Below are 25298 nucleotides of genomic sequence, written 5' to 3' on the forward strand. Positions count from 1 at the left end.
TGTGCTTTAAACAATTATAGTTTAGTATAAAGTAAAATAATGTATTGTATTATAATAACATACAAAATAAGCCAACCGTTTCGGTGCTCCCAAGCAGTTCGTGTAGTTTGTTTCCTTAAAAATCTCTCCCACATCCTAAATTTGAGAGATAAGGTAGTTGACAGTAGTTCCACACCCAAAAAAGTAATTTCACTTAGATAAAAAAGTTATTTTAGGGGATAAGGTAGTTGACAGTAGTTCCACACCCAAAAAAGTAATTTCACTTAGATAAAAAAGTTATTTTAGGAAGTATAAATAAGAAGATAAATAGGAAGTATTATTTTAGGAAGTATAAATAAGAAGATAAATAGGAAGTAGTTAGAATTCTCCAACTAATGAAAAACTCTTGTGGTCTTTATTTTTTTGACGTGGTTTTCTTCTCCAATCCCCTAATTCATTGCGCGGATGGCCAAACCTAATGGAATTTAATTTTTGATATGGTCATCGATCCTATGAAATACTTCATACGAGCGTCTTCTTTCTCTGGAGTATTGAGCCCGAGATCATGAGTGTCGCCATCGGGCCAATCTGACTGGAAATAAATTGTTTTTGCATGGAGGAACTGTATGTATGAGCCCGGCATTAATTGGCTTTCTCTTAGGCCTTGGGAACCTTCATTCGATTAATTTTCAACTAAACAACTGAGATTTTGAATGAACATGATTGCTTTGTTTAAGTTCATCAACATGGTTGATGGTCGATTTTCTTCGGATCCAATTTCCTTGTATCGCATTCAATCACATGTTAGATTTCTTGTTGATATCTTTATTGAGGAATTTTCTTAGCGTAATTCACCTATGATTCTATTTAAACGGATTTATACGCGTTTGATGGAATTCAGTGGATGAGAAATTGGTGGGGACGAAGTTTTTTTTGTTTTTCCAAATTTACCCTTTTTTAAAATAAATTAATAAACGATTTTAGGAGCACCGAAGCAAAACCCACAAAATAATATGTTAAACCAATTAGTTAAATTAATTAAGACTTAATTAATTAATAAATATTATAATTTAATAAGATATCACGTTATCCAACATGAATTATCAAATCAAATCAAAGCTATCACAAAAATGAATCGACGTTAGAGCGTCAATAAAACGCACGAATTAGAAATGAAAACGAACCCATCCAACCCAATTTAACCCAGAAACTGACCACAGAAACACAAATTATATCAACGCTTGTTCGTTTTATCCCTCCCATTTTCACCTCCTTCTTCCTCCTCCTCCCTCCTCTTTATAATTCGACTAATGTCCAACGCAGATTAAATTTCCGCGGTAAATTTTTCCCCCCAGCAGTAATAATTCTCCCGCCCTCACCATTCCAAATCCTCTTTTGTTGATTTCTTTTTACGTATAAAATCATATCATAATCACCGTTATCTCTTTCTCTCTCTCCGTTTTCGACGAGAAGAAACCCTAGATCGGGTGAAACCCTAGTTTCCTCCAAATCTCATTACCATGCCTCCAGGCTCCAAGAAGAAGAAATCGTCGAAGCGAAAGAATCATAAGATGGCTGTTCATGATCATCAGCAAGGTTCTTCCTCGATCTCTAACCCTAACCCTTATTCTTTTGATGGTCGGTTGATGGATCGATTTGATGCAGGGAATGGGAGAGAGAAACGTCAGGTTGTGATCGAGGATGAAGGCGACGAGACTTTCGAGACGCCGCGATTTCAGCCGGAGATGTCGAGTTATTCGATGGAGAAGTTGAAGATTGGGAGGATAGATGAGGTTGAGGAGTCGAGGATTGAGCCGCAGACGCCGTATTATTCGATGGAGAACATGGAAATTGGGAAGAAGGATGAGACTGAGGGATCGAGTGAGGTTGATGTTATTGCTGGGGAGAAACTACAGAGTTTGGTTGCGGAGAGCTCGAAAGAGAGTAAATTGGTGGAATCTGAGAACTGTGATGCTTCTGAGGACGGTGAGAAGGCTCAGAAAGATGTCGAGTGTTTCAAAGAGACCAAATTTCATGGAGTTGCTCGTGTTTCTGACAAGGAATCATCAGTGGAAAAGGATATGACATTGAAGAATTTGGAGAAACCCGTCTCTGTTAAAGAAAAGACTCCCAATGTTTCAATAGAAGCTGTTGATGGTTCTTCCTCCAATGAGAGGGAATTGAAAGTGGTTCCTTGGCCGGATGAGGACGTTGCTGCCATTAATGGAAATGTGAACGGCGATGGTGAGATTGTTGCTTCTGAGAAAGGAGGTGATGGTGATGAGAACAAACAACATACTCCTGCTGCTGAGAATTCCAGGGATGTTGTTGAATCAGTACGAACTCTGCCTCAGATTAATGTGAACTTGATTAACAATAATTTGGACAACTTTATGGAGAAGAGCTCCCTACTTGTAGAAAATTCTGTTCTTATAACTGAAGAGGAAAAACGCGGTAGCAAAGTACCTGAAGAGAGGCCTGAGAATTCAGTTGGTGTGAGCAATCCCTCACCTCATGGAGGGGTGAAGGAGGTTGCAAAACCCTCTTTTGACGGGGGAAAGATTGGTATTTCTGAGAGAAAACAGGTATAAGAAATAAGGTTCTATTCAGTTAGCCTTCTGTTGCATGATCTATTGATGTTGTTTTGTTTGGGTGACTTCAGATTGCTCGTGACCCAGCACCAGTGCGTCATGCGTCTATTTGGAATTGCTGCGGTTTGTTTGAAGTTCTCACAAGCTCTGACAGATAAAATGAGGTAAGGACAACAAGACCTTTTGTTTATTCTACTTTCTTGAGGATCATTATTCGTACATGAGTTAGGTGTGATTATTGTTCTATTCAAATAAAATTAGTATGATGCTTCTAAACGCATGTCTATTATTACGCAATTATTGTGAGCAGACGAAGATGTATAAAGAATCAAAATGATTATAAGCATTGATCTGCTTCATTAACACTAGTCTATTGGAACCCCCTTTAGGAATTCCTCTCTATGGACAAGTATGATTGTTAAAACCGGTTTATTGTTGCTGAGCAACAAAGCGTTGTAGGCCTATGCTCTCAGCACCTCTGTTGGCATTTAAAAAGTCAACAATATAGTATTTTCTCCTTAGCACAAGAAAGTAATAAAAGAGTAGAAGCTCAATGGAATGGAGTTGTGCCATCAGCTTTCTGAGTATTTATAGGTCATGGTCTCAGCTTTTCTGTCAGCCTTTAAAGATGTCAACGGTGTGTAATTTACTCCTTAGCACTACACAAGTAATAAAAGACTGGAGCTTAATGGAGTTTGAGTTTGAGAAGCAGGTTTGAGCTCATTTGTGATTGATGGCATTGGCATATCATATGTATGCGTGGAAGCTATTCCTTACCTGAAATCGTGATTATTTTAAAGAAACAGTATGATGTGTATATATTTTGATTATAATGTTGAAGGCTACTGCACTTATGCTTAACTTGCTTAATATTTTTGAATAACAGAATCACATTTAAGTTAGAAGCAAATATATGAGTCTCTCTCTAGTTTGTACTTTGACATAGTGCTTTTTAAGTTGTCACACTGAAATTTGTTATGAATTATGGTATATTGTTTGCAGCTCCCTTGAAGATGTAAGCATCATCTTGTAGTACAAATAGATAAACACAAGGTTACAGTAAACACTTCTATCCATCTTGGTGCGACTGAACCTCACACTATGAGGCTAGTGGAAGGACTATGCCTGAAACTAAGCTCTAGAAGAGAGGTTATGAAATCCATTAAACTAGATATGCATCAGAAGTATAGCCAACTGCTTTAATTTTTGAAAAACACTTCTATGTTGCTTCAGATAATTTACATAAATTGGGTAAAAAGAAAGGACAACATGCACTAACGCCACCTCTCGTATAGCCCTCTGAAATGAGTTGACCAACAACTTTAATAAGATTCTTACTTTTTTTCCCTTATGGCCAGAAAGCAAAATTATCCTGATATGTGGATGGTCGTATAAGGTATTTTTGGATCACGAAGAAAGCCTGGTATTTGATTTTCATTTGAACATACATATTGTTAGACCCATAATGGTGTTTGCTTGATTCAAGTGTCCCCAAATAGAAGATCCACTTAAGGTTTATGATGTGGTTATGCCCAACTTTAAACATTGGAAAGTATAACAGTTTGTGATGCAATTTCCTGGTTGGACAAGTGATAATTTATCACTGTTATAAATAGCGGTAAATAACCCCGCAATAGCGGCGCTAATAGCGTTAGCGGTCCCTTCCCGCGACGCTATAGCCCGCTACGCTATCACGCAATAACGATGACATATTGCGGAATATGTCTGTTCACAAAAGCGGCCAATAGTGTATCATGACGGTAAATAGTGAGTGATTGCATTCAAAATTTGCTTTTTGACTGTTATTTAAAAGCGGTTTGCAGCTTATTTTTTTAAAATTAAACTCAACCCTTGATCATTGCATTCCACTGTCTCCTATGATTTTTAGCATACTCCCGTCACCTTTCATAGTCTCTGGCACCTACCTTGATACTTTCTCTCACCTCCTTCACCGTGAGCCCCTCTTAGGGTAGTCTTGTCATCGCTAAGCTCTTCTTCTCGAAGACGACGGTTTTTTAACTCCTCCAGTCATTTTTGGTATTACGTGATGGTTACATGTCTATTTCATGTTTATGATCTCTTTAAATCATCCAATATGTACTTTTAGATTTCTTAAATTTTCTTTAATTTTTTAGTATTTATACATATCTAAATTAGACCGCTATTTGACTTTGCGCTTTTTACCGTTATTTTACCGTAATAGCCCGAAATAGCCTTAGCGATGCCTCATCGCTATGCGACGCTATCCGCTATCGATAACATTGTAATTTATCTCCATCGTCCTCGTTTCATCTTTTACCTTGTGCATTATGAGCCTTAGATTTTTTTCTTATGAAGTTTTAAGACTAGCCCATAGCAAGGAGCCTGATTTAGTATTGGATTCTCATAAACATGATCAAAGCTATAGTACTAAGCAATATTAGGGCCTACTTGTAATGATTCTCTTTGGAACCTGGTGGAACTTCGATCTAGTCTCTTTAAAAGAATAAATGGTTAGGTGCCTCACATTTTTGTCAGTGGATATGGATGTTCTAACACCGAATCTCTCTTGTTTAGCTTAACTGTAAGGCTTTGGAGTAGCGGAATATCTTCAAGCAATCAATCCTTATGGGTCATGTTTATGACTTTAGAGCCTTTGATCCTTGGTGCAACTGCAGCCACATCATAGTCTAAGGAGATATAATATGTCTTACGGTCATACTTATAGAATTTTAACTCTCTGATTAAGTTTAATTCTCAGTTCAAAGATATCATAAACTAGATCAGTTTTTTTTTTCCAATACTAATTACTGGGAGAACAAAGTTTGCATTTAGCAACAGCAACGCTATTAGAAAATCACTGAGATTGAAAAAGAAAGATTAAAGACTCTAAATGGACTTCAAAATTATACAAATTTGTTATGCTTGGTTCGGCAGAGCTCGCATATCAAATCATTGTAACACGAGAGGATGTCATTGTTAGACCTTAGAGGGAGGGTGATTAGGGTCTTATGCTAATCTAATCCGATTTTATGCCAATTAAAACTAATTCAAACTATTATTCTTGCAAGGTAGATATACAATATGTTATAAGCAAGAATAAGCAACATGAGCAAATGAATATATCCTAGCAATGAGATATACTATGAAATATATGCAAGGATATATAAACTAACACAAGGGTGAAATAATCTACAAATGTGATAGGGCAATTTACGATGGCGACAAGATTGCAATGAACACTAAGCACAAATGAAACGTCAAAGCAAACTCAAACACAAGCAAATGATTACGGAGTTGGACCTTCCGTCCTACGTTTCCGCTCCCCGTTCCCGGGGAGAAATCCACTATCACAACCAGGTTTTTTACGCTTACCCAAACAACGTTTATACCTCACACTTGGTTTTCTAGCTAACCGAAAACTTTACAACTACACACTTGCAATCACACTCTACACCCTCTAAGTGTTGGCCTAGTTCGTGTTCTCCTCCTTAAGTGCTCGGATGCGACCTCTCCCTAGGTTCGTCAACCGACGCCACTCCTCTTGGATTCGACCCCGTCTCTCACCAACCACTCATCTTGGTGTACAAGTGTATTACAAAGTGTATCCTCACAATGAAACTCACAAATATAAATAATTTGTTCTCTACAATAGATGAGAACACAATGTAGGCTCAATCTTTAAGTTACACTCCCCATAATCCAAATTATACTATGTATGAAATACAATAAGTTTAATGGTTGTGTGTGTAAATAATGAGATACAATAAAACAAACTAAACTCAAATAAATCTAGCTTATGGAAATTAGAATCAAAACAATAAATAGCTAGAATGAGTTTAGAAAAACTTCTCTATAGATCAAGAGTGAGAGAGAGATGAGTTGAATGCCCAAACTTCAATTGATGATCTCCTCAAGATCTTGTGAAATTGTTTTCACAAAATCAAATTCTCAAATGTTTAAAAGCTTTTTAAACAAACTTAAACCAACCATAAATCCTTGTTAAAACTTTCTTAAACTTGTTTAAAACAGTCATGGTTGTTTAAAATAGTTATGACAAAAGGGTATATATAGGCTTGAAGAAAACAACTCAAAAAATCTCAAAAACCCATTAAAAAACAAAAAAATAGATGTTATCGTTATTGTGCAACGACCGATTGCTACAGTAACAACGGCCGACCATACTGTAGCGCGGTCGACCATACTGTTCACGGACAGTTTCTGTTTTTGCCAGATTCTGAAATTTTACGTATCTGACTTTGTAAAATCAATTAAAAATAGTAAATCAACTCCAAAAATCATGAAATTTTGTGGGAAGGTTCTAGACATGTAGATAAACATGTTAGAGAAAGAATTTCTGAAATATCACTTCCCAGTTGAGAGAAATAAATGTTTGAACACAGATATACAGTTTCTGAAAAAACTGCTGAAAACTCGGTTTTGTAAATTCAATTAAAAATAACAAAACAACTCCAAAATTAGTAAAACTTGGGGAAATGTTTATATATATGAGTATAAACATGTAAACGAAGAAATTTTTCAAATCGCATTTCCCAATTGTGAAAACGCATCAGTTTTGCAAAAACATGCACGGACATGTGCACGAACATGAGCTTATTAAAAACTTGATTTTGTAAATTCAAATAAATATAACAAATTAATTCCAAAATTGATAAAACTTTGAGAAACATTTATAAACATGAAATTGAACATGTTAGAAAAAGAATTTCTCAAATTGAGTTTCCTATTTGTGAAAACTCATGTATTTTGCAAGTGTGTCCAAAACATGAAAATATGATATACATGAAATTTGATGTTTTGATATAAACAATATTTTGAAACCTTATGAAATGATTTTATAGACTTAATGAAATATGTATACAATGATTGTTAATTCCATAACCAAAACTTGTGTATATATATAACTATATATAAAAACTAAATATGTATGTGTATATATGATTGAGCTTAAAGTACTAACACACATAATATAAACCTAAACTAATGTTACCCAAGCAATCTTGATCTTCAATAAGCTTGACTTGGTACACTTGCGGATGAAGCTTAAACTTGGATCTTGAACTTAAATTACGTAGGCTTCATACCATAATTCCGCCAACCTCCATTGGATATGATCGTGAATCCGCAATTCCATCCAACCTCTAACATGTTTGTCTACAATTGATACAAAAACACAAACACTAAACAAACAACATTAGAAGTAAATTGTTTGTAAATCATCATCAAAATAAAAAGACCAACAATCTCTCCCTTTTTGATGATGACAAACAATTTACAAAAAGATATATGCATGAAAGGAAATTAATATTGTAAATTATAATTATCATGCATATAAATAAGAAATGTTATACTCACAATATTTTCCCCATTTGATAACATCAAAAAGGGGAAAACCATAAAGAATGAAGAGAGCGAAGACTCCCTCTACAAATAAGCATGGGTGAGTATGAAAAAAAAATATAGGGATTGCTCCCCCTATTAAAATGTCATATGAAGTATATGCAACATAAAAGCCATGTATAAAAAGATTTATGAAATTAAAAGAAAGAGAAACATGATAATCATGAAAAAAAGTTTTCAAATGAAAACAAACCAACCAAATAAAATCATAAATCAAATTAAATTCATAAACACAAAATTTTCAAAACCAAGAAATGAAAAATAAAAACATTAAAAAATCTTGGTTTAAAAAAATCAAAATGGTTTTGACACCCAAACACTATTGGTGCCGAAAAATTTAGGGACATGACCCTTATCATTTAAGCTCAAAGCCCTAGGGTTATGAACCCTCTTAGGCGCATGTGGTGCACGAACATGGTCATAACAAAAATTACTTAAATGACCATTCTGACTGCAATAAGTACAATGGAAAGGAAGCATTTTCTTATGTTGACCAAGCGGTTGTGCACGAAAAACATTAGAAATATTTGCAAACATGAATGGTCTTTTAAAATTATTTACACATGTGAAACTCTCTTTAAATCAAAACAAAATTTGGCCAAATAACCAAATCGACCACAAAACTCACATTTGTACATATGGGCATGTTTATGATGATCTATATATGTGTGTACATGTGAGCGTGATGATGAAGCTTGATGGGATGCATAAACATGATTAAGCTTGATGGGTTTTTGTGCATTATAACAAAATCTAGCAAGGTGGCCTTTACGATCGCAATTAGTGCATTTATAGACTTTGTTATACATGTGTGCATAGTATGTATGTTTCTTAGAAGAGTTTGCATTAGACTTTGCACACAAGTCCATAAGCTTGTTATGATTATCAATGCATGTGTTTAAGGTTGAATCTAAACAAGATATGCGGTTTTCACATGATTTAACTCATCATTAGATACAATATCATTGATAATAGAAGTAGAGCATGTATGGTTATTCTTAAAAGAATCAAATTCATTTCTAATGTATTCTACTTCTAGCATGTCATTATCTTTCTCACGAGTTAACTTACCAAAGTTTGAAATTAAAGAATCATGATCCAATTTTAATTTTTTATTATTTTCTTTAAGGATCATATTCTCAATATAAATAGTATCAAACTTAGAAGCTAAAGACTCATGATTGGATTTTAAAATTTTATGCTTGCTTTTAAGATTAATGAAATCATTTTGCAATTTCTTGTAGGCATGCAATAATTTATCACTAGCACAAGCAAGTTCATCACTATATAAATCATTAATAGATTCGAACTCGTAAACCTCACTAGGGCTATCGCCTAGTGCTCGTGTGCATGAAGCTCCTTTTGAACTTGAAGCGGGGTTCTTCAAAGCTTGTCGGATCGCCTCCAAGTCTCCTTGATGTGCTTTAATAAGTTTCCATAAGGTGTAAGCACTATCAAAATGAACAAACTTGTTAGACATAGATGAATTAAGAGCATTTAACAAATATTCTAACAAAATCTTGTTCATTGTAAACATCCTTTTATCATGTTTGCTCCATTTAGATTTCTCCAACATGGGCATAATATAAGCACAATCAATGACTTCCCATAAATCAATATTTTTAGATTGAACAAATATTTTAAATCTAAAACACCATTGAGCATAGGAAAAAACATTGAATTTAGGAGCAATACTAGAATCATAGCCTAAACAAGATGCATCATTCATATCCATAATTTGTAAAAATATGCAAGCAAGATACAAATGCAATCAAAATAAGATTAGCACAAATAAGATAACTTGGATCTTTTGCAAGCAAGATACAAATGCAATCAAAATAAGATTAGCACAAATAAGATAACTTGGATCTTTAACTCAAGTGATTAGATCTTAAATCAAAGAGCATCAAGCTCTGATACCAATTGTTAGACCCTAAAGGGAGGGTGATTAGGGTCTTATGCTAATCTAATCTAATTTTATGCCAATTAAAACTAATTCAAACTATTCTTCTTGTAAGATAGATATACAATATGTTATAAGCAAAAATAAGCAATATGAGCAAATGAATATATCTTAGCAATGAGATATACTATGAAATATATGCAAGGATATATAAACTAACACAAGGGTGAAATAAATAATCTACAAATGTGATAGGGTAATTTACGATGGCGATAAGAATGTAATGAACACTAAGCACAAATGAAACGCCAAAGCAAACTCAAACACAAGCAAATGATCACGGAGTCGGACCTTACGTCCTACGTCTCCGCTCCCCATTCCCGGGGAGAAATCCACTATCACAATCGGGTTTTTTTACGCTTACCCGAATAACGTTTACACCTCACACTCGGTTTTCTAGCTAACAAAAAACTTTACAACTACACACTTGCAATCACACTCTACACCCTCTAAGTGTTGGCCTAGTCCGTGTCCTCCTCCTCAAGTGCTCGGATGCGACCTCTCCCTAGGTTCGTTAACCGACGCCACTCCTCTTGGATTCGACCCCGTCTCTCACCAACCACTCCTCTCAGTGTACAAGTGTATTACAAAGTGTATTCTCACAATGAAACTTACAAATACAAATAATTTGTTCTCTACAATAGATGAGAACACAATGTATGCTCAATCTCTAAGGGGGGTTATTCATTGGTGTAATTTGGGACAAGTTGGGTTAAATTGTTCCAATGGGGTAATTTTACCCAATGGGATAATTTGAGTGGGATAAAATGGGGTAAAAGGGGATAATGAGACAATTTGAGTGGGATAATTGATATGACATCTTTTTATAATATAATATTTATAGATCAATTAAGTAGCATATATATTTACAAATCAAAGTAGCATATATATATTTAGCTAACAAATTTCCTTAATTGACACCATAGACAATTACATAACTCTATTAATATATCTACAGAACCCAAATTTTATAAGCAGAAGAACATAGCATACACAACAAAATGACCAACTAAAACAATTATTTCCTTCAAGCTCACACTGCTTCTTTCCAGATGTAAAATTAGTAGTAGACTAGCAGTAATGCCTGGCATATTATAAAAGATGAACTCTTTGAATCATCACCACCATAGGAAAACTTCTCCTAAAACTTACATTTCCCCCAATATAACCAAAACCAATCAAACTCACACACACAAATGTATTCAAAAAAAAAAAAGAAAAAAAGAATACTTTGAAGAATCGCCAACCTCGGGAGGCAAAGCGGCGAGCTGCTCCATATAAGCTGGCCTCTCCTCCTTCCTCACCGGCGGCAACCTCGGGACGCTCAAAACGATATCCACAGAGAGATTCCCAAGCGTCGCCATGTCCACGTCCTTCTTAGGGTTTGGAGAGCCATGGGGATTTGGAAAGAAATGGAGGGAGGGAAAGCTGGGGTTTTGTCGCTTGTTTTGGTAAAGAAATGGAAGGAGGGTTTGGCGTCGGCGGAGGAGGAGAGTTTGGCTTCGGTGGAGGAGGCGGAGGTTTGGCGTCGGTGGAGGAGGCGGCGAAGGAGGGTTTGGCGTCGGAGGAGGAGACGGCGGAGGAGGGTCTCAGCTGGAAGAAGAGGTGACAGGGAGAGAGGGCAAGATTACCCCATGTGTTGTTCCAACAAAAGAATTGGGACAATTTTGAGGGGGGTATTGAGGAATGTATATATAGTTGGGTAATTTTAGGTGAAGTGGGGTATTTGTTCCCAAATTATCCCAACAAACCAATAACACCATAATGTTTTCACCAGTTCCAATTACACCAATGAATAACACCAAAAAATGGTGTTCCAAAAATTATCCTATTATCCTAATTTTTACACCAATGAATAACCCCCTCTAAGTTACACTCCCCATAACCCAAATTATACTATGTATGAAATACAATAAGCTTAATGGTTGTGTGTGTAAATAATGAGATACAATAAAACAAACTAAACTCAAATAAATCTAGCTTATGGAAATTAGAATCAAAACAATAAATAGCTAGAATGAGTTTAGGAAAACTTTTCTATAGATCAAAGCTTATGGAAATTAGAATCAAAACAATAAATAGCTAGAATGAGTTTAGGAAAACTTTTCTATAGATCAATAGTGAGAGAGAGATGAGTTGAATGCCCAAACTTCAATTGATGATCTCCTCAAACTCTTGTGAAATTGTTTTCACAAAATTAAATTCTCAAATGCTTAAAAGTTTTTTAAACAAACTTAAACCAACCATAAACCCTTGTTAAACACTCTCATGGTTGTTTAAAATAGTTATGATAAAGGGGTATATATAGGCTTGAAGAAAACAACTCAAAAAATTTTAAAAACCTATAAAAAAAACAGATGTTACCGTTACTGTGCAAAGGCCGACTGTTACAGTAACGGCGGTCGACCATACTGTTCACGGATAATTTCTGTTTTTGCCAGATTTTGGAATTTTACGTATCTGACTTTGTAAAATCAATTAAAAATAGTAAATCAATTCCAAAAATCATAAAATTTTGAGGGAAGGTTCTAGACATGTAGATAAACATGTTAGAGAAAGAATTTCTGAAATATCACTTCCCAGTTGAGAGAAATAAATGTTTGAACACAGATATACAGTTTCTGAAAAAACTGCTGAAAACTCGGTTTTGTAAATTCAATTAATATACAGTTTCTGAAAAAACTGCTGAAAACTCGGTTTTGTAAATTCAATTAAAAATAACAAAACAACTCTAAAATTAGTAAAACTTGGCGAAATGTTTATATATATGAGTATAAACATGTAAACGAAGAAATTTTTCAAATCGCATTTCCCAATTGTGAAAACGCATCAGTTTTGCAAAAACATGCACGAACATGTGCACAAACATGAGTTTATTAAAAACTTGATTTTGTAAATTCAAATAAATATAACAAATTAATTCCAAAATTGATAAAACTTTGAGAAACATTTATAAACATGAAATTGAACATGTTAGAAAAAAGAATTTATCAAATTGAGTTTCTCATTTGTGAAAACTCATGTATTTTGCAAGTGTGTCCAAAACATGAAAATGTGATATACATGAAATTTGATATTTTGACATAAACAATGTTTTGAAACCCTATGAAATGATTTTATAGACTTAATGAAATATGTATACAATGATTGTTAATTCCATAATCAAAACTTGTGTATATATATAACTATATATATAAAAACCAAATATGTGTGTGTATATATGATTGAGCTTAAAGTACTAACACACATAATATAAACCTAAACTAATGTTACCCAAGCAATCTTGATCTTCAATAAGCTTGACTTGATACACTTGCGGATGAAGCTTGAACTTGGATCTTGAACTTGAATTACGTAGGCTTCATACCACAATTCCGCCAACCTCCATTGGATATGATCGTAAACGCGCAATTCCATCCAACCCCCAACATGTTGTTTGTCTAAAATTGATACAAAAACACAAACACTAGACAAACAATATTAGAAGTAAATTATTTGTAAATCATCATTATAACAAGAAGGCCAACAATCATCTACAACACTGTAGCAAATTATGTAACTACCATTTTAACTAGGTATCCTCCAAGATAACTTACCCACCTTTATAGTGTCATTTTGATCCCAGACTTGTGACTTAAGAGAGAAAAGCTTAGAAGAGGGGAAGAGAATAACGGAATTGATGAAAAGTTCCTCTGCTAAGCCCCCTTATGTCTACAATAGATATGTGATGCATCATGACCAGGAGAATAGTCTGATACTTTGAAATCACGTGATGTGTTCGTCCTTGCTCACTCATCATCCTGCATAATGTCATCTTGTTTCTTGGTGAGATAGGAGCAAGAACCTAAAAGAGAGAAAAAACTGACTTGATGTGGATCTCTTCTCCTGATGTACCTTAGAGGTCTCATAAGTCTTCTCCATTTCTATATAGGTTGCCCGATTCATTCTTGACTTGCACTAAATAACTGTATAGTCAAAGCACACCACTTGTATAGTTGCATTATTTTTATGAGTCATTATATTTTATGCCTGAGGATCATAAAGGTCATAGGAATTGCACCAGATGAAACTGCCAGAACTTGCACAGGCCATCTTTTTGCTTCTGAAAGATGTTTAGCCCATGTCTTCATCTGATTTATAAAGCTAATTAGATATTTGATTTTGCAAAGGAAAATGCTGTGTGTTGGTCCAAAGTCTATCCTAATCTTGGAATTGCTAAGTGATATCCTAAGTAATACTATATCAGTTACTCCATCTTGCTTTCATTTGAACCATGATCTGCACTTGACTGTACCAGTCAGTGATGTAAAATGGATGTCATTTTTGGCATGGCAGCCATATACTGGACATTTCACCATGTACCCTTTCTGGTGACTCTGCTATTTACTTTTCCTGGGAGAAATTACTTTTATTCAGTCTTTATCCGTGTGGCCTTTGTTGGCTGTTTACTGGTTCTGTACGAGAATTAGTTTAAGGCCTTCACTTAAGATTTAAGTCATGGTGAGAGGTAGGCAGTCCTAGTCTGTTTGTTGGTCCTAGTCTGTTCCTTTGATCATATTTTAACGAATTTGAAATGTCCAGACATTCAACCATATCTTTGTTGATGTATTACAGCCTCCAAATGCCAGAGGTTCAAATCCATGTCACCCATATAAAATTCAATGCTCACAATATAAATCTTGATAGAAAAATAGAAAGAATTATCTACTGAAAATGGATCTTCACAAGGATCTTGATCACAGCAAATCTTGTACTCAGAAGAATGCTAAATCTTTTGGAAGAAATGCAGAGCATCAAGCTTAAAACTGGCTTTGCCATCAAATACATAATTTCAAGTTTCTCGAGTAATGATCTGAAACATTCTCTTCGTTTCACCATCTTGGTAAAATTTTGCAGCCAATTCTTTTTGGTAATTTTCATAGATCTTGTTTAGCGCAGTCAATCCATTTTCATAACTTTCACTATTGACTATACACATCGCATATTTAAGATTGGTTAAATATGAATGATATTGCTTCAGTCTTTCTTTCAGTTTTATTTTCTCAACCTGAAACTGTCAGCCAAGATAGTTTTTCCTTTTGTTACTTGCTTTTATTATCAGTAGTATTTTGCTTGGGTGATTGAGTCTTCTGCTCTAGATGACAACAAAGTCATGTGAAGATCAACGAAGCTCTCATCTTCCATTTTTTACATTTAATATCTGAAGTTTTTAACATTACTGCTTATTAATTCTATGTTTCTATGATGCGTCACTTTTGGGAGTCTGTGACTTTACTTTAGCACTCTATTTCACTGAATTGTTACTTTAATTTTGTTCACTTTTGCTAAAACTGAAATTATGCACATTGTGCATGAAGGGAAAATTTTGAATACTTGTTTTAAGTTCTGATGCTTCTTTTTATTCTATGATTAATTACTTATTTGACACCTCATGCTACTCTTTTCTTATTTGAAGTATGTATTTTTCTGTGACTACCTTGAAATGACCAAACTGAACCCAACTTCCTTATATGATTTCATATTTTAAGTTTTCACCATCCAGGATGTGATACTGAGTCCTACAATTACTCTTGGCTCTCTATTTCAAGAAAAAAACTACAATTCACCGACATCAAATTTTCTTTGGGACTTTCCTGCTCATAACATTCTGTATGTTCAAGCCTTTGTTGTTGGATTCATCTTTTTTTTTAACAATCTTTCTCCACTTGTAATATTTTATATATTTGACGAATGCTGTATCAGTAATATTCTGACCATATTTTAAATATCCTTTCAACATTTTCTGTTTTATGTGCCTGGGTTGATCAGGTTTGGCTTATCTGTTTGTTCATGGATTCACTTGGACTCGTATACATAGGGTCAGGTTCGGATGTTATTTGCTTTCTAGAGCCTATCCCTTTCTTTTATTGTTACATGTCATCCTGGACATCTTATCCCTCTTCCATGTACGAGATATAGCAGGAATTGTTCTCTGATATGTTGATGTTTGGGTCAAAAGTTGATGTTTTCATTGTCATCGAATCTATTACAACTTTGGTTATTACAATAAACTCAAATGAAAAGAAAAGTTGATCTTTTTATAAGATCTCCTTTATACAATGAAAATAAAGATTACAACTCTTGTCAAACAGCGCAACAGACGTTTATCACCCGCTGCTTGCGTGAGAACTTTGCCTGTGCCGGGGACGTTAATATCCATGGACCGTCACGGATCAGATCCGGTTGACAGATTGGTGATCAAAGCTCTTACTTCACGAAGGAAGTAATCGCTGTAGCGATGATCTCGACCAAGCGAAATCACGACTCTTCTCGAGATTTAAGACCAAGCTTAAATCCGGAGAAATAGGGGACGGGTCTCGAATCTCTCGAACTCCACTCTTTATGCGCAGGAGATCGCCAAGATCTGCTAACCCTTGCTGTAAATTCGTGGTTCCACTCTCCAATTTATGCGCAGGAGATCGCCAAGATCTGCTAACCCTTGCTGTAAATTCGTGGTTCCACTCTCCAATTCGGCAACGCTTCGCCCTCTTGATCTCCTCCTCCCAAAAATGAACACTCGAGCTCTTATTTATAGGCTTGGTTGATGGCTTTTTTTTAGATCAAAACGAGGGATCCCCTCTATCTTCAGTTAACAACTGCATATCCACTGTATCAGATCAGTTGGAACGCCCAAATCCCGAAAGAATCCACAAATAAACCGGACACGAAACTGCGATTCTGGCCAATTCACCGAAGTGGCTCGGCCTTGGCCGAGCCACCAAATGGTGGTTTGGCCCGTGGCCGAGCCACTGGTTTGACCGGATCATTTCGACGCATCTCGGTCGTCAGAGGCTTTCGTGGTTTTCTAGAGTTCGGCTCGTTCCGTCGTTTGTATGTATCTCATTGTTTTGCCGACCGGTACGCTTCCTCGATTCGCTTTGCGCGTTTCGTGAACGCGCGGATCGTTTTGACGGTGGCTGGGCTAATTTTTAGGTCACTTGGCTTGCCGTTCCGATGGCCAGCGAATGCGCGGGTTACTTGGAACTGGCTAATGAGTGCGCGGGCCAATTAGAAATGGCTGGTGAGCGCATAGGCTATTCGGTTCGCCGTTTTGCTTCATGTGTTCATCGGCATCGGGTAATCCTCTTAGACTTAGATAATGACGTTCATCACATTCTCTCTGTCTCGAGCTGTGTATGGATACCTATAGGCATTTTTAGACACCTACAGATACCCCCTCCAAAGTATTTCAGACTCATTCTTTTATAGAGGAGTTTGAGATGCTTTGGATATGATAGGCCCCCACATTCAGTCGGTGTCAAAGGACCTGTGAACTGCTTCAATTCCTGACTTTTTCAGCCTTCAGTCTATTCAGTATTTTGTCGAATAGATGAAGTTCTTCTGGCGCTGCGTTTATCGTCTGACCGTTGTCGAAATCTTGAATCGAAATTGGTGAGTTAATTTTGACTCGTGTCATTGAGTTGGCTTTGAACTGATTATCTTTGTCGCAACGCGTTGACCGGCGTTGACCTAGGGCTACACGTTGCTCGATGTTGGCCTTAGGGTTTTGTATCGATCGGCGTTAACTTTCATCGCAACGCGTTGACTGGCGTTAACACAGTTTATATTCGTACGTTTGCTGGAGTATACATAGTTTAAGCTCTTATGGCATTGGAGCGTGGCAGTCCCAAATATTGGGCTGCAGGACCAACTATTAAAGCTGATTCATCTGCACGTGTGGATCTTATCCCGAATTTGTTGGATGTCCAAGTCACAAGACCAACTAATGGGGCTGGTGCGTCAGTGACTTTCGTGTATATAGGATTTTTGGCAAACCCTCAGCCATCAACGGGTTTGATGAGCCTTTACCGACTACCGTTTGAGTCAGGCTAGCATGCGAATTGTTTAAGTCCGTTCCGCATGTGACGTTATGCTAAAAGAGTTAAACTCTTTTAGTGCTACGATATTGAATATGTAGACTTCGTCTTTCTCACATGAAAAGACTAAACGACGACGCGTATTAGGCGTAGACTTTAAGGTTTTTGGTAAACTCTCAGCCTTCAACGGGTTTGATGTGCCTTTACCGATTACCGTTTGAATCAGGCTTGCATGCGGATTGTTTAAATCCGTTCCGCATGTGACGTTGTGCTAAGAGAGTTAACTCTCTTAGTGCTACGATATTGAATACGTAAATTTCGTCTTTCTTACTGTAGGAAGGTTTGACCGAATGGGAGGTTTGAGATGATCTTGACTGTAGGAAGGTTTGATCGCTCGATTTGTGGGCTTCTCATTTATTGGAGGAATCGAGAGGGGATTTTGGTTGTGGCCCTAACTATATGAAGGTTTGACCAGGTAGACAGTAGGAGTGGGAGTACAAATCATAGTGGGAGTGTTGACTTGTACCGATTACTCAATAAGGATTCTTAGTGTCAAGTGATAAGAACTTAACACGAAGGGGTTTGACAATTCGTCAATGATTAAGACATTAGAATTCCGAGTATCATGTCCAGACTCTAACATTGAGGATGTTGAGTGCATAGATACGACGAAAGTTTGAGCGGATTTAATCGGAAGGAATTTTGATGGTCCCACTGTCAATTACTCTGATCGGTGGGGGATTTTGTGGTGGAAGACTGTGAGTCGTCAACAAAAAAATATTCGAAAATCACTGTGGGGGTTTAGTGTTTATCACTTTATTCGTAATGATCGGGTTATCCCTAAAAAAATTACGTGTAACATTCTTCCGGGAACTTCCCGTTACATGAATCATCCACCATCAGCTTCCTTTGCGAAACTGGGTCTAACATTATACTGAGTTACATGACCGGGTTAGCCTTAAGAATATTACATATAAAAATTCTTCAGGAACTTCCCGTGAAAGAAAGAAAACAGTTTAGACTCATATACCGGTTAGAGTTTCAGGGAGCAGTTTAACCTCGTATACCGGTTGGAGGATTGAGAAGCAGTTTATACTCGTATACTTTTCGGAGTGTGAGAAGGAGCAGTTTATACTCTTATACTTGTCGGAGTCTTCATTCGACTTAATTGAGCGATATAACGCCGGCTTCAACCAAGGTTTGGATGTTATTCTTGAGAGCAAAGCAATCCTTGGTGGGATGAAGGATCCTCCTGTGGTACGCATAGTACTTTGGATCCGCAGTATTGTCAGCTTCCTCCTGATTTGCGATAGGTGGTAGCTTGATCTTGTTGTTTTCAAGGAGGGATTCGAAGATGGCTGGAACGTCTTTGTCCTTGAAGGAATACTCTTTTTGGAGTCTCGGGTCCGAAGTCTTTTGCTGCCTTCGGGATTGCTGTTGTGACGTTTGATTAGCACCAACAGCAGCTGCAGGTGCCTTGTCCTTATCACGGGAGGCGAAGTTCGAGTTCGGAGGATTAGCCGTCGGTTGGCTCCTCTCGGCCTTCTTCCTTCGAAGGAAGCGTTCGGCTTGTTCACCGCGCACCTTCAAGTCTTTCCAAATGTTGGACGGTGCGACTCCTATAACTTTTAATATCTCAATAAATAGGTTGTTATGCATGTCTGAAGGATGAAGTCCTCCGTGATCGGATCTCGGCAGTTCATTGCTTTATTCCGGAAGCGCTTGACGAAGTCGTCGACCGTCTCATCGTCTTCTTGCTTCTCATCGAAGAGTGTCCTGATTGACACCTCAGCGTCATCATTAAAGAAATGAGCGAGGAATAGGCTCTCCAGGTCTTCCCAGTTATTAATACTTCCGGACTTAAGACGGCGGTACCAATCGAAGGCGGACCCGCGAAGGGTGCCAACGAATGACCGAACCATCAAGGCTTCATTGCCGGAGATCATACCCAAGTGGGACTTGAGGTAGATCAGATGTTGTGTGGGCGAACCCTTCCCGTCAAACGACGTGAAGTTAATCAGGTTGAATTTCGCCGGGTATGCTATTGAATCCCACTCTCTTAGGTAGGGACATGGAATGCCGGTCCTTTTTACCTCTCGATCAGACATTAGAGCGTTGATTTTGCTCTCGAGATCTTTTATTTTTTCGTCCTCGTCTGTATCATGCTTCGGACGATTTGTGAGAGGAACAACGGGGCCACCCCCAGTGTTGTCATCATTGACGGGACCACCCCGTTATTATTTTCAGCGGGACCACCCCCAGTGTTCTGGTCAACGGGAGTGTTCTCAGCATTGAGACGTTCATCCACATCTGAATCGCTGCCTGTTTGATCAGTACGGTTGCGACGACTGGATTCACCGAACTGATTGGACAGAGCCCGAATTTGTTGGTCATTCTCTTCCTTCATCCGTAGCATAGCCATTTCCATTTCAATCTTGAATGCCTCTTTCTGCTTAGTTAGAGCATCCTCAAGAATTTTGGCGATTTGCTCGGTGTTGATCATGAACACTTTGCGGGATTATCCCGGACTGGATACCGTATTATCAGAAGCGATTGCCGAGTTAGCATCCGATGCTTCATCATCCGAGGATAATCCCCTCTGCATTCTCTGATAATCTCTTTGTCTAATAGTTCCTGATCGCAACCGGGTTAGACGATGAGATATAAGCGGGTCAGAGCTAGAAGGTCGAATCGACTTTCCCATATCAGCTATATTTATTGTGACTTTCAGGAGTTCGTCACCTTAAACAGCCGATCGTTTTTTACGGAGACGTTTTGGTCTGGACTTGGCCATTCCGTTAGAGATCCTCTCAAATACCGAGACCCTCTGCGGAGCGGTCTTGGGGCAGCTACACGCTGATAATACTGCCCTGATAATATTTGTGCACGGACAATGAGAGTCCGTTTCTCAGGTACTTCTCTTTCGAGATCTGTTCGTACCCCCAGCCCGATAGTACAACTCATCGGTCTGAAGACCGGAGTGACCTATCGTGTGTTGGCATGACTCCTCAGGTATAACGCCGTCGTCTGACGAATATGTTTCCTTCTGAGAGCTTGCTGCCTTATCGGCGTTCTTAAGAGTCACGTGTTTGAAGCTACGCTTTTGGGAGCGCGAGCTTTTGACTGGCTCTTGGTCTTCAATTCGCCGTCCGAGGCGATCAATTGCAGGGGTTTTCCCATTATACAAAGGCCCTGACTTGTTGCGAGGGCGTGTGCGACCCTTAGCTCGAGTGGTTGCTCGGGGTTCAGTCACCGGACCCAAGCGTTCTTTGATCAGAACTTTGCCTCGATCCTCGTGCAAAGGACCCAGGCGATCCGTCATCCTTATCTTGAAACAAGACGAGTCTATGTGGTCGTGAGGCTTCACCGAAAGTGTGGAATCTATTGGGACAAGAATAGGGGCCGTCGGAAACTCAAAACAATCCGCGGGAGGTGAACCGAACGCTAGGCGAACCGAACCGGAGCGGTTCCTCGACCTTGGCCGAGCTACCATTTGGTGGCCCGGCCTTGGCCAAGCCAGCAAAGGCTGGCTCGCGAGTTTCGGGCGGTGTTTGATTTTTTTTCGACGCCGTTTCGGACTTTGGTTTCCATACTTGGCGTAGCTTTGGTGGCTTCTTAATCACCTCTTTTTGCTTTAACCTCTGCGCTTCTTGCACGAGAATCCGTGCGTGTGCAATCAAGGCGCGGCGTTTCTGAATGCGCTCCTCGAGGGTTGAGCGGGTCCGTTTGACTTGGATCCATTCATTCGCTGTTGGTTTGGAGGAGAGGACATCTGTTTGCCGCTGGGGAACTCGGTTCTTTCTGCGTTTCAGATCCGCCTCATAGCCAATCCCGTCAACAGGTTCCAAAGACTTGGCAAGTCGGCGCGCAAATCATTGGCGCTGCATTTGGCGTGCCCTCTTCGATAAGGTTGGCGTGCCTTCTGCGATTGACTCCTTGACAGAGGAAGGGTCCAGATCTGTATATCCGGGCTGGTTGGAGGCCGGAAGGACGTTGCAAGGTGTAGCTACCACAACAACGGAGGCTTTGATCTTCCTGTGCTTGCGAGGGGCCGAGGATCTGGAGGAGGAGGACGGCAGATACTCCTCGAACTTCAGTTGGTCGAATTCGTATTCGATCACTTCTTCAACCGGGATCCGGATCCGTGGTTTCGGCACAATAGCTTCGGCAACGAAGCTATTGGCTCCCACTATGGTCGCTAGCTTGTTTGGGTCAAAATGATGTTTTCATTGTCATCGAATCTATTACAACTTTGGTCATTACAATAAACTCAAATGAAAAGAAAAGTTGATTTTTTATAAGATCTCCTTTATAAAATAAAAATAAAAATTACAACTCTTGTCAAACAGCGCAACAGACGTTTATTACCCGCTGCTTGCGTGAGAACTTTACCTGTGCCGAGGACGTTAATATCCGTGGACCGCCTCGGATCAGATCCGGTTGACAAATTGGTGATCAAAGCTCTTACTTCACGAAGGAAGTAATCGCTGCAGCGATGATCTCGACCAAGCGAGATCACGGCTCTTCTCGAGATTTAAGACCAAGTTTAAATCCGGAGGAATAGGGGACGGGTCTCGAATCTCTCGAACTCCACTCTTTATGCGCAGGAGATCGCCAAGATCCGCTAACCCTTACTGTAAATTCATGGCTCCACTCTCCAATTCGGCAGCGCTTCGCCCTCTTGATCTCCTCCTCCCAAAAATGAACACTCGAGCTATTATTTATAGGCTTGGTTGATGGTTTTTTTTAGATCAAAACGAGGGATCCCCTCTATCTTCAGTTAACAACTGCATAACCACTGTATCAAATCAGTTGGAACGTCCAAATCCCGAAAGAATCCACAAAAGAACCGACAAAACCGATTCTAGCCAATTCACCGAAGTGGCTCCGCCCTGGGCTCGGCCTTGGCCGAGCCACCAAATGGTGGTTTGGCCCGTGGCCGAGCCACTAGTCTGACCGGATCATTCCGACGCGTCCCGGTCGCCAGAGGCTTTCGTGGTTTTCTAGAGTTCGGCTTGTTCCGTCGTTTGTATGTATCTCATTGTTTTGCCGATCGGTACGCTTTCTCGATTCGCTTTGCGCGTTTCGTGAACGCGCGGATCGTTTTGACGGTGGCTGGGCTAATTTTTAGGTCACTTGGCTTGCCGTTCCGATGGCCAGCGAATACGCGGGTTACTTGGAACTAGCTAATGAGTGCGCGGGCCAATTAGAAATGGCCGGTGAGCGCATAGGCTATTCGGTTCGCCGTTTTGCTTCATGTGTTCATCGGCATCGGGTAATCCTCTTAGACTTAGATAATGGCGTTCATCACCTTCTCTCTGTCTCGAGCTGTGTATGGATACCTATAGGTATTTTTAGACGCCTACAGTTGATCCACCCAGTTCTATCTTAAATCTTTACCGCCTTTTAAGCTGTGTCTTTTGGGGGGAACCATTATATAGAGGCACACAATTAAATTCCAATCATACTCCTTGATGTAGCTTTGCTTCATGATAGACCTTCAACATGGAAGCATCTTTATCTGCATGAAATAGTTTTATCTTTGAATATCTTCAACTTCTTGTGCCATTAACAGATGGCTTGTTGCTTATTAACTAGGTGTGATGGCTAAGCCTTTTGTCTTCTCCATTAACATGGCTCCTTTAACATATCTAATTTGGCAGGAACAAAAGAATAAATCAATTCCTGGGCGTCAATTTGTTTTTCATCATGCTCTTGTTAGCATGGTTCACTAGCTTGATTCATGCTTGTGTCACTGCCGGTACTTCTGGTTTTTATGCCTTATATTTTAATCGCATGCTTCCACCTTGGCAGAGCATTCTTCAAACTTTGAAGATGATTAAATCCCACTTTTATCTTCAGGACTATTCACTTGTTTTCTTCCTCAGCAGTAGCAAGTAGGGGTATAAATCATAATTACAACTTGTTCGGTTCTGTCTTCACACTATGACTGTTATATTGAATTTAACTGGATAGGATATACTAAATATACAAGAAAAAGAGGAAAATATAAAAATATAACCTTCCAATCATACAAAAGATTTTTCCTTTATAACCGCGTGTTTTTGTATATCCAAACATCCAAGTGTAACTTTTCGGTGTTAAATACAAAAGATTTTTCCTTCATAACCGTGTGTTTTGTTAGATCCAAACATCCAAGTGGCTTCACTTCCACAGAAACCTGGTACTTGATTTTCAGAAACATAACCGTCTAATGCATTTCACTAGAAAATTCACAAATTCACATTTCAAATAAACTGCAAAGTGCTAACACTGCACTGTCCTGCCTTTGAGATTTATTTTTGGAATTTCCTATCTAGGATTCTTCAGGTTACAGTTAAGCTGGATATAATTTTGTACATATATGTTTAGTAACTTGGCCTCAAGGGTATTTTGTAAAAGGTATACAAAGCATTGCAGCTTATTTTATCGAGTAGTGATAATTGGACTATATTTCCAAACTACTCCTACACTACTACACCGAAAGATTGTGGGGTCCTTGATGAGTCCTCAACTTTGATGGCAATCCAACTAGAATGACCCTGCACTTTTGTGTGTAGTAGTGCAAGAGTGGTTTGGAAAATGTAGTTTAGTTATAATTTTTGCATTAGCGGATTTCCTTTCCTATGTTTATTTCCCTATTATTTCACTCAAAGAAAAAAATCTGCTAATTTTAATCTTGTTTTGAGTTATTTATTTAAGAAGATAATCAGCTCCATGTTTCTTATTCTCTAGTCTCAACTTCATAGTAACAGTGCCCCTCTCTTCTGTCATGCAAACCTTTAGCTTACTCCACCTCTAAAGATTAGAGGTCATTCTATGCAAGAAATTATCCATCTTCATGTTACATACTCCGACTTTGGTCACTCACAAGATACTTTTTGTTCTACTTTTCAGAATAACGACATATGGGACCTATGCTGAAGAAACCTGCTGCATATCATAATAAGGCTAACAGAACTAGGTCCTTGGAGTTCCAAGATTTTTGAATAATTGATGGTCCTGATGCTTTGAGGGCATTGTTGTTAAGCTCACTGATAGTCTTCATCGCCGACTGCTCAAATTTTCATCACATGAAATCTATTAGTTTGTTTTTCTGTCAATATCCTTGACACATGCTCATGTGATGTTAGGTTATGCAGTTGCGATAAATCATGTGTAGACGTCATGTTTTCTGATAAAAGAATTTTCCTGTTAATTTCCTACCAAATTTTTAGATTATCTATCATTATATCCTATTTCACGTTATAAGGATTCAATTTAAGCTGGAGACCTCTTTTTTTTTCCACTGGGTAATCGATGCTGAATTATATACCTTATATAGCAAGGAAGCTAATAAATGTCAAAGGATGTCTTATGGATTTTTCTGTCTTCTGTTCTTGGACTGGAATTCTGCTTTCTTTTCCCTCGCTTGTTCTTCGTACTACAATTCGGCTAGAGATCCCAAGGTCGAAGTTTTTGAGGACGAGAGATAAATTTTGCACCAAAATATTTTCCATAGTGTCACGA

The 25298-nt window shown here is 38.3% G+C and overlaps 1 protein-coding gene across 5 annotated transcripts; it reads left to right on the forward strand.

The window, feature by feature from the left end:
* LOC109840672 lies at positions 1161-25075 on the forward strand. 5 transcript variants are annotated; one of them, XR_002246982.1, is made up of 5 exons: positions 1161-1575; positions 1645-2564; positions 2642-2734; positions 15742-15796; positions 24687-25075. XR_002246982.1 is itself a non-coding variant. In XM_020409401.1 (5 exons), exons 2-4 carry the CDS (start codon positions 1500-1502, stop codon positions 2726-2728), a joined length of 1083 nt encoding a protein of 360 aa, XP_020264990.1. In that variant the 5' UTR covers positions 1162-1316; positions 1453-1499; the 3' UTR covers positions 2729-2734; positions 24687-25075. The 5 variants fall into 5 exon arrangements, 3 of the variants coding, with proteins under 3 accessions (XP_020264991.1, XP_020264990.1, XP_020264989.1); XR_002246983.1 differs by having other exon boundaries at positions 15742-15791; XM_020409401.1 differs by lacking the exon at positions 15742-15796 and having other exon boundaries at positions 1162-1316; positions 1453-1575.

Source organism: Asparagus officinalis, chromosome 5 (assembly GCF_001876935.1).
Source record: "Asparagus officinalis chromosome 5, Aspof.V1, whole genome shotgun sequence".
Classification (NCBI taxonomy): Eukaryota; Viridiplantae; Streptophyta; class Magnoliopsida; order Asparagales; family Asparagaceae; genus Asparagus; species Asparagus officinalis.

Bases quoted from the DNA above. Each gene is read 5' to 3' on its own strand.
- LOC109840672 (XM_020409402.1), top strand. From the start codon at position 1,500: ATGCCTCCAGGCTCCAAGAAGAAGAAATCGTCGAAGCGAAAGAATCAT. The intron at 1,576-1,644 runs GTTCTTCCTCGA...GATTTGATGCAG, and splicing joins TGTTCATGATCATCAGCAAG to GGAATGGGAGAGAGAAACGT. The intron at 2,565-2,641 runs GTATAAGAAATA...GGGTGACTTCAG, and splicing joins GTATTTCTGAGAGAAAACAG to ATTGCTCGTGACCCAGCACC.